Source organism: Sapajus apella, unplaced genomic scaffold, assembly GCF_009761245.1.
Source record: "Sapajus apella isolate SASKATOON/1434 unplaced genomic scaffold, GSC_monkey_1.0 scaffold119, whole genome shotgun sequence".
NCBI lineage: Eukaryota > Metazoa > Chordata > Mammalia > Primates > Cebidae > Sapajus > Sapajus apella.
In genome coordinates, this window is record NW_022437059.1 from 4,237,193 (window position 1) to 4,251,682 (window position 14,490).

General features: G+C 41.9%; 1 protein-coding gene across 3 annotated transcripts in view; it reads right to left on the reverse strand.

Moving 5' to 3' along the window:
• Window positions 1-1,715: 1,715 nt before the first annotated feature.
• Window positions 1,716-14,490, reverse strand: part of SLAMF1 (signaling lymphocytic activation molecule family member 1) — a 44,420-nt gene continuing 31,645 nt past the window's right edge. For 2 of the 3 annotated variants that reach the window (XM_032260801.1, XM_032260802.1), the window contains exons 6-7: window positions 6,256-6,348; window positions 1,721-4,551 (exon numbers count right to left, since the gene is read on the reverse strand). In XM_032260801.1, coding sequence (XP_032116692.1) covers window positions 4,501-4,551; window positions 6,256-6,348 — 144 coding nt within the window. In that variant the 3' untranslated portion in view covers window positions 1,721-4,500. Of the gene's footprint in view, window positions 4,552-6,255; window positions 6,349-14,490 lie in introns of all 3 variants that reach the window. The other variant, XR_004263634.1, reaches the window with a different exon arrangement.

Below are 14,490 nucleotides of genomic sequence, written 5' to 3' on the forward strand. Positions count from 1 at the left end.
CAGTCAAAATTATTAAAAAGTTCAGCTGGAAGTTTCCTTCTCCCTGCAGCCCTTCCCCAATTCCACTGGCAGCCCTCCCCAAGGAACCCTGTGAGATTAAAGTCAGAAATGACTTCCCTGAACTTTCCAGGGGACCAGGAGTGCCTGCAGGGTTCTTCCCACTGCTTTTTCTACTTTTATATTTTTCTTGGCTCTCTAAATTCATTTCAGCTCTAGGTAAAGTTAAATCCTTCTCCCTTGATCTGGATTTTCAGGTTTCCCCAGTGAGGATGCGTGTTCGGAGGTAGACTTTCCCCCCTCACACTTTAGGCACTCACATTTTTTCAGCTATCTTACAGAGTTTGGAGTGGCAACTCACTTCTTTCAAGGGGTCTGTGAATTCTTTCAGCTTTCTTGGTATGTTCTTGCAGTGGTTCTTGGAGCAAAAGTTCATGATGTGGGTCTCCAAACACGTTCGTCCAAGTGAGAGCTACAAGGCAGCCCTGCCTCCTAGCTGTCATTCCCACCATCCCCACACACCAGGGTAATTATCAACATCATCGTCTTTTATTTTCCAATGGCTCTCAGTAGAGCACATAGTGATCTACCTATCATAATATTTCAATTGCCTGTGTTCTTTGTATCTCCTGCTAGATGACAAGCTCAAACACTTCGTAGGAACTTAATAACTATTTGTTGAATGAGTGAAGCATTGAGTAGAACTAGAAGTCTTCTGTGAAATAAACTTAGTACAGTTAACCTTGTAAAGCCTGTCATCAATCTACATTGGCCTCCCTATCTCCTTTCAGCCTGTAAGAGCTGAAAACCAGCCACAGTTTCAGCCAGTTTGTGACGGTCCACATCCTGTAGATACAAAGGAGTGGCAGGGATGCTGAGGTTTGGTGGCTTGTGTTGCTATATCACCCTCTTGTGGCTGGTATGTGGAACTCATTACAAAATCCTTTGTGTGGTATAATCTCTGAAGTGGTAGTTCTATAGATCTCAACCCAGATCTCATTTTGATTTCAGGTTAGATTTGGGCATCAGTATTTTTAAAAGTTACCCAGGTAATTCTAACATTTATGTAACCTTGGATGTTATTGGCAGATTTGGGTCATGCTTCAATGACCAGGTGGCCACCTTTGGTAGATCTACTTCTTGGTATATAGAAATGTATTTAGTCCTCTCAAAGCTCACCAGAGGGCCAGCATATCTCCAGATCAGTGGTTCTCAACTGGGGGGGGTTTCGCCAAGCAGGGGACATTTGGTGTTTGGAGATACTTGATTGTCACAATCAAGGACAGGGCATGTGCTATGGCGCCCAGTGGGCAGAGGCCAGGGGTGCTGTTAAACACCCTACAGTGCACAGGACAGCCCCACAAGAAAAATTTATCCAACTCCAAATGTCAATAGTGCTGCAGTTGAGAAGCCCTGCTCTAGATTTTGTTCACAGGGGGAATTTGGCGGACTTCAGGGAAGGGAATTACTCTGGAAGTGACAAAAATTAAACAATCCTTTCAACACAGGTCTCCATGTGGAGGGTGCTTCCTGATCTTTGGTGAAGGGGATGCCAAGCTAACCTTTGTCCACCCCCAGGAAAGGGACAACCTCACATCCGATCTGATCAAATCTGCCTCCTTCAGCATTTCATAACTATGACATGGAGACGCAAGGCCAGCAAACATGTCATGCCATACTACTGTGTTATAAATTCTTAAGGAAACACAAGACGAAGGTGCAGTTTCCTTGATGGACTGGCTGTAATTTATTTATTTCCAAAAAGTAGAACCATAAACTTCAGAAGAAGAATCAATTCACAGTAGCTTCTCAGCGAGCACACGCCACCCCCTGTAACAATCACATCCCTGCTGTGTGACTGGAGGAAGCGTCCTGGAGAGCCTGGGGCTGTGCCCAGTTGTATTTCAGAACATCAGTGCCTTCAAACCGAGAATGGGTGTGTTCCTCCTGACTTCTGTAGAATTCAGACATGCTTGGTCAAAAGAAAACAGCATTAGAGGGGAAACACGGGGAAAACAGACTGAAATTTCAATTTTATTATTTTAAGCCTGAGGAAAAGGCAAGCTCCCGCTTGCCACTCACCACTCCCACAGTGCCATTTGGGGCAACGAGAGAGTGGTGAGTGTGTGACCAAAAGGGGTTGTTTTTCCAGTTTGTAACCATGGTCTAGGGGTGAGAGGCATAATGCCAGTGCTGTCAGATGGGTGCCCTAAAGACTCTTTTCCCAGTGAGGTCTTGATGGACTGGCTGTAATTTATTCATTTCCAAAAATTAGAAACATAAACTTCAGAAGAAGAATCAATTCACAGTAGCTTCTCAGCCAGCACACACCACCCCCTGTGGTTCTTGAGGTCTTGAGCCCAGGGGTTCAGGAAACTTAGAAGTGATAGCCTCTTCTTTACCCTTTGTTTCTGCCTTTCCATCAGGTAGAATTCAGCTACTGGAAAAACCCAAATGTCGGGAGCTGAGCTTCTAGAGCAATCTGAGTTGTAGTAGAGGATTGAGTGCTCATAACCCCTGGGTTTACAAATCTTCATTAGTAGCGCCACAGTCTTAAGCATAGATAGCGAATGAGGCTAAGGTTATACAAGGGTGGCGTAGTGGATAATTGTGAACCTTTTTTGTCTGACTGCCACCTGAATCCCACTTCTATTATTTCTAAATTCCCTAACTCATAAGAAGTGAAAGTGGAAAATGCCAGATATTCAATTCCCAACCTCCCTTGGAGATAGGACATGGACGTGTGACCTAGGATTGGCCAATCAATCCCAGACTTTGAATTATAAGCTAGAGATGAAAAGATAAAGACAGGACCTTGGAGAATTCATTTTCATGGCAGACAGTGCAGCAGTAACAGTAATATCAAGTTTCCAAGTCCAGCAGAGATAGTGAAGCAGTGGTAGAGTCTGTGCCTAGTGCTGGGGACGGTGGCTGTCCAAGAACAGGATCGCCATCCCTGGGCTCGTTTTGTAAATTTGGCTCTGGACTGAGCCATAGCCTAGTGTCTTTTCCTCCTCACTTTCAAAGCATAGTTTACAGAACCTTCTAGCAGTTACTGGACACAGTATCTTTTCAATAGGCTCCTTTTCTACATGAAAAAGCCAAAGCCAGTTTCTGCTGATTGCAACTAAGAACTCTATTACAGAAGCTGGTACCAGAAAATGAGTTATGCTAAGCAACAGGCTTGCAATATGAATGGACCTCATAAAGGAGATGAGTTATAAGGCAATAAGGACCTGAGTTTTGAGCTGGGAAGTTGGTGCCCCTTATTATGCAATGGTACGATAGTGGCTATTTCTTACAGTACTCGCCAAGTTTATATAAGAACCAATAAGAAAAGGAAGGGCTTAAATTGAAGACAGCCTGTCTGAAAACAGAGAATAGGAAGAAAATAGGACTTTACTAAAAGAGGCTCTTTCTGGTTGTAGCCTGCAAAATAAGTTATTGAGCATTCAGTGCTTTGAAGCTCTTAGACCAAAATAACTTAATTTTCTTCTAGAAGATACATTTCATGAGAGGAGAGGCATGCAGGGAGTAGAAAGTGCCTAAGAAAGACCTTGACCTCCAATACCCCTTGAAGCCCTGGATATAAAATAAGTTCGGAATCTGGTCAGAGAGAGTCTTAGCTGAGGCTCCAGGTTTGTGGTTCAAGGGAATAAACAGAGAACTGGGATTTAAACGTCATTTTGAGAAGTGAAGAATCACCCTGAAACAAGTTCCTCTGAGTGTTCCAAGCTCCTTCGTAACAGCACCACCAAACAGTGTTACTTTTTCCTTAAAACTGATTACCATTTGCACAGAACTGTACTTTTAAGGCTCTTACATGGTTTCCAGTCCACTGTTCAAAACTCAGAGATCTCAAAAATCATTCTTTCTGTTTATTGACTCTTTAGCTTCTGGATTTTGCAAATAAAATAATGATATTCTTAGCTTCTTTTATACAATAATATCAGAGTGTTTATATATATAATAAGAAATTCACCCTTCATCCTCTATTCACTCTTTATCCTGAGAGAGAAACTGAGGCGCAGAGGCTTGATCAGGTCTGCAAGTGATCATGATCAGCTCCCAGAACAAAGTAAAGACAGCCAAAATGTAAACTTTTCCAGACTTTGTGCCTGGTGGTCCACTGTCTGAGATAGGTACTCAGATGGCTTTCAGTCTTTGGTTTTTATTATCCAATTCCAGCCAAGAGCAGGATGCCCAAAATCTGAACTCACATCACTACCCATTTCATCTGCCACAACACAAGGATGCAAAGCTGTTATCAAGTACTTCTCTGTTCTGTACCTGCAGCCACTGCAGAGCAAGCTAAATTCTTGGGAAGCCTCACTTCCTTGTTCATTTCACAGATGCATGTGGAAGAAACATCACCAGGGTATTGATCCAAGAAGGGTACAGATGTGTAGCGTGTCTGCCAGAACTTCAGCCCGGGGCCAAGTTCAGTGTTCGTTTTGGTTTTTCTATTTTCCTTCAGAAAGTCCCTTTGTTCGGTTGTTGATGTCAGCTCTCTGGAAGGGTCACACTAGCATAGACTGTGATGGAATTTGGTTCCTGGGGACAAAGCAAAAGTCTGTGAGTGGAGGGACTGGATACTCACTTCACAGGATGCAAACGAAGACGGTGCTGCTGAGGGAAAGGAAAGGGTCTAAGCGATCACATTGCATGTTGACGTGTGCAGGGTCTGTCACAGACAGGGCCTAGCTGGGGCAGCACCTGGGTTCGCACACTGCTTCTCCACCTGCAACAAGGGCCACAGCTCCCTTCCAAGCATAAGCAGGCCATCATGGGGAGCATGATCTGAGGATCGGCACTCAGGGCTCTGTCTCCCTCTTTGCCCTCTCCCCTTCCATTCTCTTGTAAGGAAAACCATTTGTTTTGCTGTTAGGCAGGGTCACAATCTGGGGGAGCCAAGAGAGTTGTAAATTATTGAGTTTTTAAAAAGCCTAGTGGGACTCAAAGGGAGAGGAGAAAAGAGATATTGGCAGGAGAGAGGAAAGGAGGGGAGAAGAGGGTTATGTGCAAAGATTTCTCACAGGGTAAGGAAAGTCCAAGAAACAAAGAGAAGAGAATGGGGAATTTAAGAGGTTTTGCCATAAAATGTTAACTATTGCATACTGCTGTGTCCTTAAGTAAACGTCTGTAAAAATCTATATTATTTTGAAGTTTTGAAGTCTGGTTTATATTTTTACTTCCCTCTTGGCTATGACAATGTACTGAGAATGGACCTCAAGTTGAAGATCTATTTTATCTTGAAATAGGACAACTGCCCAGGCATTTCTGGGTGTGTGTGTGGTAGGAGCGTTGAAGAAGAAGGTGGATGCAGGCATTTGTGTGACCTCTATAATCCTGGGCTCTCTTCTGAAAAAGCCCAAGTGGAGCAAAGATTTCAGCCCAGAATGTATTTCTGCTCATTCAGTAAAGGAAAGATTTATGTCAGAAGCAAACTTAGTCCCTGCTGATCTTGCCATAGGGTAGAACAGGCAAGTCTCATTTTGAGCTGCACCTCATATTCTCTTCTAGGCTTTACACCTATGCAGAGATCCAACCCTAAATATTCTGATTAAATAGGGCCAGGCAGAGTCTAGGCATGAGAATATTTACAAAGCTTCCCTGGTGATGCTGTTTTGTAGCCGGAGTTGAGATCTCCTGGACTTCCGCTGCTGTTCTTAAACTTGAGGGTGTATCAGAATTACCTGGGGTGTGGGTTTTTTTTTTTAAATATGTAGGTCTCTGTCTACTCTCCATAGACATTTTCATTTAACAGAATCCCAGGTGGAAGGCCCCAGGAATCTTTATTTTTAACAAGTATGCTGGCTGGTTCTGATGTGGTCCTTGGACAACTCTCAGAGAAACACTGGCCAGTAGGGAGTGAGTGGTGGCCCCATGTGCGCAGGTGTTGGGGGTTTCATGGAAACTGGAAAGCCAAGGCCACAGAGACTCCTTACTGCCTGCATGCTGTGGCCTACCTTCCCCAGTCCAGCACTCATCAATCTGTTTCATTTAATTTGTTTTTAAAGTTTTCTTTTTTTTTTTTAAACTTTTAAGTTCAGATGTACACATACAGGTTTGTTACATAGGTAAACCTGTGTCACGGGGATTTGTTGTACACATTATTTTGTCACCCAGGTATTAAGCCTAGTACCCATTAGCTATTTTTCCTAATCCTCTCCCTCCTCCCACCTAAACAAATCCCCCTTCTTTTCCCCTCCTCCACGTATTCCCTCTCTACAGAGAGTAGGCAGAGAAATGCCTCACCTGGACAGACTCTGGGACAGGCTCTGTGGCAGCAACATAAATGGTGGTGCAAGGGTCCTGAGCCGGGAAGGAGTCAAGTTTCTTCTGAATAGACTACAAGAGAAGCAAACAATGCAGATTAGCTGAATAGAGAGAGCCAGTTCTCACCCAACTCTCCGATGGAGAAGCAGACTCAAGAAGCCTTGAGGCAGAAAGTTCCTTCATGTCATTTGGCCCAAGCTCCTCCCAGGTGGGAATTCTCCCCCAGATTCCCTGGAACTCAATTTCCCAGGCTTTGCTTGGACTCCCCAAGCGGCGTCTTGGAGCACGCAACTTCCCAAGGCAGCCTCATCCATTGTTAATGCTTCCCAGATGTTTTAAATGTCTTCCTCACAAGAAACTGAAATTGATGTGGCTCTTACAGAGGCAGCTCAAGGGGACAGAATAGTAACAGAATTTAGTCTGTCTCACTCATGTCACCGGCTACATACAGAGTTCTTGCATCCCACCCTGCCATTCCTATTCCTCCTCCTCCTCACATATGTCTTCTCATTTGCCTCACCATCAGTCTATGTGCTAAATACTGTTGTTACTCACACTTCACCGACGACAAAGCTACAGCTCGGGAAGATCATGTGTTTTTTAACATGTACATGCAAGAAGTGTCAAAGCCAGGAGTCCCCCGCCTTAAGCTCTTTTAACTTAAAGTGCATGTCCTTTCTATCACTAGTCTGCTTTGGTCACCTCAACTTATAGTGACCTATCCCATACCTAAATTCCTCAGGTATTTAAGGTCTAATTTACACACTATGGCAGTCTATGCTATATTTAAAACATTCTGATATATTTATGTGTTGTTTCTCTAGTCTGTACATTCGTTGAGGAATAACCTATATATTTTTTAGTTCCCCACGTAACAGTGTTCAACACATAAAAATAAACCCTTCAGTTGATATTTGTTGATGTTACTTTGAAGGAATCAAAATCCACAATATCTGAACAAAGTCCTCAAAGTAAATTGAGGCCACATTCCTGTAAGATGCAAATGCCATCACTTATAATAGGGAAGTCATTAATTCAACACACTTGGGGGAACACTGGTTATGGGATAATGCTGCTCTCCACTCTCCCTGGGTGTAGACAGATTTGAAGCCACAGCAGATGTGTTTTGATGAGAGAGAGCTTGGAATCTTGTCATGTGATGGAAGGATTAAAGAATTAGGCAAGTTTATTGGAGGAAAAAGGGATGGGACATAACTTTTCTTTTCATGTATTTGATGAATTGCCATATAGAAGAGGAATTCTATTTGCCTGTAAAGTATCTCAAGTTTAAACCAAGATTGGGATTTGTGGGAAATATTTTGGTTCAATATAATGCAGATCATTCTAATATTAAAAGATGAGCAAATGAGGGATAAATTGCCTTGGCAGGCAATGAGCTCCTATAGTTATAAGTGCTTGGGCATGGTCTAGACCAGTGCTGCTGACGTTTACTATGCATATGAATTACCTGGGGATCTTGTTAAAGGGTTGATTCTATTTCAGAAGACCTGGGGAAGGGCCTGATTCTGCGTTTCTAATAAAGTCCCAGGTGATTTTGATGCTGCTTGTTCACTAACTATATTTTGGTGAAAAGGAGCTAGGCAACACTTTGGAAGCAATGTTGTAGAAGGTAATTCAAGCAGTAATTGGGTGGTTCAGATAGATGACTTTCAAGATCCCATACTATTCTTAAATACTACATTTTGAAGAAACTTAGAATTTAAGAAAGAATTTCTTGCAATAATGAGATAGATTAAGAGGTTATGAAAACAGTTTTAACATTAAGAGACCTTTATCAACAGAGGCAACCTCTGCTGGTCTTCCTGTTTGGGAGAACTTTAGCATGACCTGACCTAGAGGCAGAAGGAAGAAGGCAAATAACTTACATTTTTAACATTAATTCAAAAGTTTTATAAAGGAGAAAAATATGTAAAAGAAATCACCCATAGTCCTATTAAGACTACATGTGTATTTAAATGTTCACTTTGGGATTTTTACCCAGGCACAGGGAATTATTTTAAACATAATTACATAATTAAAGTTAGTATATTTTTGTATCTTGTCATCTTCAGTTAGGACCACTGATTTGTACATCTTTAGGGGGCATAATTTACAAGCAACTCCAGGGGCATTATTTTCACATATTCTTTGTGAATGACGGCCCCTGGAATTAACTCTGCAAGACAGCAGCTCTAATAAGTCCTGGAAGAGTTCCTAGCACACAGTAAATATCTGTTAAGTGATTTTCACTTATTATATTCTTTACAAGATTATTTTATAGCCATTACAAATAAGAACAAAGGCATTGCTAGTTTTTAAATAATTGTCTATATTATTACAGTCTTTAAAATGACATAATAAAGGCATTGCAAATATGAACAAAAAAATTGTGAGAATGTGGGTAAGTCTAAGTACATATCTTTATATATAAAACAATAATAATTGGGTCTCATGTGTTTCAAATATATATGAAATTCAAATAATGACAAAAAAAATCACATAAATCAAGAGGTGAAATTATAGTGGACTTAAAGTATTATGCAGGAGGGAAGCAAACATTAGACTTTGGTAAGTCAAAAATGTGTTTTACAATTTCTAGGGTAGCCACTAAAGACAGAAAAAAGTTGTTCACTAACATGTAGAGGAGAAAATTGAATAATAAAATATAACTTTAAAAATTTCTACCAAAGAAACCCCAGTCTCAGATAGCTTTACTAGCAATTTCTACCAAATATTTAAGGGGAGAAATAAGACCAATCCTACCCAAACATTCCAGAGGATAACAAAAAGGAAATGTATCCCGTAATGAGTTGAACTGTGGCCCCAAAAGATATGTCCACCCAGAATCTCAAAATGTGATTTTATTTAAATAAAGATCTTCACAGATGTCAAGGTAAGAATTTCAAAATGAGGCCGCCTTGGATTAAGATAGGTCCTAAGTCTGATGATGAGCATCCTTACAAGAGATGGAAAAGGAGAAGACACAGAGAGGGAGGTCAAGTGAAGATGAAGGCAAAAATTGCAGATACACAACTACAAGCCAACAAATGCCAGGCAGAGCCTGGAGCCACCAGATGCTGGGAGAGGCAAAGAGGATTTTTCCCGAAAGCCTCCAGAGGGAGTGTGGCCCTGATGACCATGGCTCCTTGATTTCGAACTTCTAACCTCCAGAACTGTTACAGAATACATTTCTGTTGTTTTAAGCACCAATTTTCTAGTAATTTGCTATGGCAGCCCTGAGAAACTAATACGTACCCCAACTCATTATGTGAATTAGCATATACCTTTATATCAAAAGCCCACTGGTTGGGCATGACTACCCAGGTCTCTTCCAGTTCTTGAAGTCTGAATTTATAAGAGGAGAGTGACCAACCTTACCGTGAGGTGGGCATTAGGTAGAGCAGCTTTGTATCATTTTGGGATCAATCTGAGGCTTGTGATTAAAGAAGAGTCCAAGAAGAACTACATTACTTATTTTTTAAGGACATTTGAAGTATTTCTACCTCAACTTGCATCCCAGTTAGATATAGTCACAATAATGCTACATATCAGCCACTGCAAAATTCAATGCCTTCCAAAAAAAAAGAAAGAAAAAAAATGGTGGTGGCTGGCAAGATGGCCAGATAGAACAGCTACCATCTGCAGCTCACAGCAAGATCAATGCAGAAGGCAAGTGATTTCTGCATTTCCAACTGAGGTACCTGGCTCATCTCATTGGGACTGGTTAGACAGTGGGGGCAGCCCATGGAGGGCAAGCAGAAGCAGGGTGAAGTGTTGCCTCATCTGGGAAGCACAAGGAGGTTGGGGAACTCCCTCCCCTAGCCAAGGGAAGCCATGAGGGACTGTGCCCTGGAGAATGGTTCACTTCAGCCCAGATACTACACTTTCCCACAGTCTACACAACCCACAGACCAGGAGATTCCCTCAGGTGCCTACCATGAGGGCCCTGGGTTTCAAGCATAAAACTAGGCAGCCGTTTGGCCAGACACCAAGCTAGCTGCAGGAGTTTCTTTTTCATACCCCAGTGGTGCCTGGAACACCAGTAAGACAGAACCATTCACTCCACTGGAAAGGGCCCACATTCCACCACGAGGGCCCTGGGTTTCAAGCATAAAACTAGGCAGCCGTTTGGCCAGACACCAAGCTAGCTGCAGGAGTTTCTTTTCATACCCCAGTGATGCCTGGAACACCAGTAAGACAGAACCATTCACTCCACTGGAAAGGGGGCTGAAGCCAGGGGGCCAAGTGGTCTAGTTCAGCGGATCCCACCTGCATGGAGCCCAGGAAGGTAAGATCCACTGGCTTGAAATTCTCTGCCAGCACAACAGTCTGAAGTCAACCTGGGATGCTGCAGCTTGGTGGAGAGAGGGCCGTCTGCCATTACTGAGGCTTGAGTAGGCGGTTTTCCCCTCACAGCATAAACAAAGTCACCAGGAAGTTCACATTGGGTGGAGCCCACCACAGTTCAGCAAAGCCACTGCAGCCAGACTGCATCTCTAGATTCCTCCTCTCTGGGCAGGGGATCTCTGGAAGAAAGGCAGCAGCCCCCTTCAGGGACTTATAGATCAAACTCCCATCTCATTGAGACAGAGCACCTGGGAATGGGTGACTGTGGGCGCAGCTTCAGCAGACTTAAACATTCCTGTCTGCCAGCTCTGAAGGGAGCAGTGAATCTCCCAGCACAGCGTTGGAGCTCTGCTAAGGGACAGACTGCCTCCTCAAGTGGGTCCTGACCCCTGTGTCTCCTGACTGGGAGACACATCCCAGCAGGGGTCAACAGACACGTTATACAGGACAGCTCTGGCTGGCATCTGGCAGATCCCTCTGGGATGAAACTTCCAGAGGAAAGAACAGGCAGAAATCTTTTCTGTTCTGCAGCCTCTGCTGGTGATGCTTAGGCAAACAGGGTCTGGAGTGCACCTCCAGCAAAATCCAGCAGACCTGCAGCAGAGGGGCCTATTAGAAGGAAAACTAACAAACAGAAAGGAATAGTATCAACAACAGCAAAAAGAACATCCACACCAAAACACCATCTGAAGGTTGCCAACATCAAAGACCAAAGGTAGATAAATCCATGAAAATAAGAAAAAATCAGTGGAAAAAGGCAGAACATTCCAAAAACCAGAATGTCTCTTCTCCTCCAAAAGATCATAACTCCTTGCCAGCAAGGGAACAAAACTGAACAGAGAATGAGTTTGATGAATTGACAGAAGTAGGCTTCAGAAAGTGCATAATAGCAAACTCCTCTGAGCTAAAGGAGCATGTCCTAACCCAGTGCAAGGAAGCTAAGAACCTTGAAAAAAGGTTAGAGGAATTGCTAACTAGAATAACCAATTTAGGGAAGAACATAAATGACCTGATGGAGCTGAAAAACACAGCATGAGAACATCATGAAACATACACAACTATCAATAGCTGAATCAATCAAGTGGAAGAAAGGATATCAGAGACTGAAGATCAACTTAATGAAATAAAGCATGAAGACAAGATTAGACAAAAAAGAATGAAAAGGAATGAACAAAGCCTCCAAGGATATGGGACTACGTGAAAAGACCAAACCTACATTTGATTGGTGTACCTGAATGTGACAGGAAGAATGGAATCAAGTTGGAAAACACACTTCAGGGTATTATCCCAGAGAACTTCCCCAACCTAGTAAGACAAGTCAGTATTCAAATTCAGCAAACACAGAGAACACCATAAAGATGCTCTTCGAGAAAAGCACCGCAAGAAACATAATCGTCAGATTCACCAAGGTTAAAAAGAAGAAAAAAATATTAAGGCCAGCCAGAGAGAAAGGTCGAGTTACCCACAAAGGAAAGCCCATCAGACAACAGTGGATCTCTCTGCAGAAACCCTACAAGCCAGAAGAGTATGAGGGCCAATATTCAACATTCTTAAATAAAGGAATTTTCAACCCAGAATTTCATATCCAGACAAACTAAGCTTCATGAGCAAAGGAGAAATAAAATCCTTTACAGACAAGCAAATGCTGAGAGATTTTGTCACCACCAGGCCTGCCTTACAAGAACTCCTGAAGGAAGCACTAAACATAGAACGGAAAAATTTGTACCAGTAACTGTAAAAACATACCAAATTATAAAGATAATTGACATTATGAAGAAACTGCATCAACTAAAGGGCAAAATAACCAGCTAACATCATAATGACAGGATCAAATTCACACATAACAATATTAACCTTAAATGTAAATGGGCTAAATGCCCCAGTTAAAAGACGCAGACTGACAAATTGGATAAAGAGTCAAGACCCGTCGGTGTGCTGTATTCAGGAGACTCATCTTACATGCAAAGACACACATAGTCTCAAAATAAAGTAATGGAGCAATATTTACCAAGCAAATGGAAAGCGAAAGAAAAAAGCAGGAGTTGCAATCCTAGTCTCTGACAAAATAGGCTTTAAACCAACAAAGATCATAAAAGACAAAGAAGGGCATCACATAATGGTAAAGGGATCAATGCAACAAGAAAAGCTAACTATCCTAAATATAAATGCACCCAATACAGGAGCACCCAGGTTCATAAAGCAAGTTCTTAGAGGCCTACAAAGAGGCTTAGATTCCTACACAATAATAGTGGGAGACTTTAACACCCCATTGTTAATATCAGACAAAACAAAGAGACAGAAAATTAACATGGATATTTAGGATATGAACTCAGCTGTGGACCACGCAGACCTAATAGACATCTACAGAACTCTCCACCCCTAATCAACAGAATATACATTCTTCTCAGCACCACATCGCACTTCTTCTAAAATTGACCACATAATTGGAAGTAAAACACTCCTCAAATGCAAAAGAATGGAATTCATAACAAACAGTCCCTCAAAACACAGTGCAATCAAATTAGAACTCAGAATTTAAAAACTCACTCAAAATTGGACAACTACATGGAAGCTGAACAGCCTGCTCCTGAATGACTACTAGGTAAACAACAAAATTAAGGCAGAAATAAGTAAGTTCTTTGAAACCAATGAGAACAAAGACACAACATACCAGAATCTCTGGGGCACAGCTAAAGCAGTGTTTAGAGGGAAATTTATAGCACTAAATTCCCACAGGAGAAAGCAGAAAAAATCTAAAATGTGCACCCTAACATCACAATTAAAAGAACTGGAGAAGCAAGAGCAAACAAATTCAAAAGCTGGCAGAAGACAAGAAATAACTAAGATCAGAGCAGAGCTGAAGGAGATAGAGACATTAAAAACCCTTCAAACGATCGATAAATTCAGGAGCTGGTATTTTAAAAAGATCAACAAAATAGATAGACCACTCGCCAGCCTAATAAAAAAGAAAAGAGAGAAGAATCAAATAGACACAATAAAAAACGATAAAGAGGATGTCACCACTGATCCCACAGAAATAAAAGCTACCATCAGAGAATACTATAAACACCTCTAAGAAAATAAACTAGAAAACTTAGAAAAAAAATGGATAAATTCCTGGACACATACACCCTCCCAAGACTAAATCAAGAAGTCAAATCCCTGAATACACCAATAACAACTTCTGAAATTGAGGCAGTAATTAATAGCCTACCAACCAAAAAAGTCCAGGATCAGATGGATTCACGGCCAAATTCTACCAGAGGCACAAAGAGGAGCTGGTACCATTTCTTCTGAAACTATTTTAAACAATAGAAAAAGAGGGAATCCTTCTTAACTCATGTTATGAGGCCAGCATCATCCTGATACCAAAACCTGGCAGACACACACACACACACACACACACACAAGCACAGAATTTCAGGCCAATATCCCTGATGAACACTGATGCAAAAATCCTCAATAAAATACTGGCAAACCAAATCCAGCAGCACATCAAAAAGCTTACCTACCCCAATCAATTCAGCTTGATCCCTGGGATGCAAGGCTGTTTCAACACATGCAAATCAACATAATTCATCACATAAACAGAACCAAGGACAAAAAAAAAACCCAAGGACAAAAACTACATGATTATCTCAACAGAGGCAGAAAAGGCCTTTGATAAAACTCAACACCCCTTCATGTAAGAACTCTCAATAAACTAGATATTGATGGAATGTATCACAAAATAATAAGCGCTATTTATGACAAACCCACAGCCAATATCATACTGAATGGGCAAAAGCTGGAAGCATTCCCTTTGAAAACCAGCACAAGACAAGGATGCCCCCCATCACTCCTATTCAACACAGTACTGGAAGATCT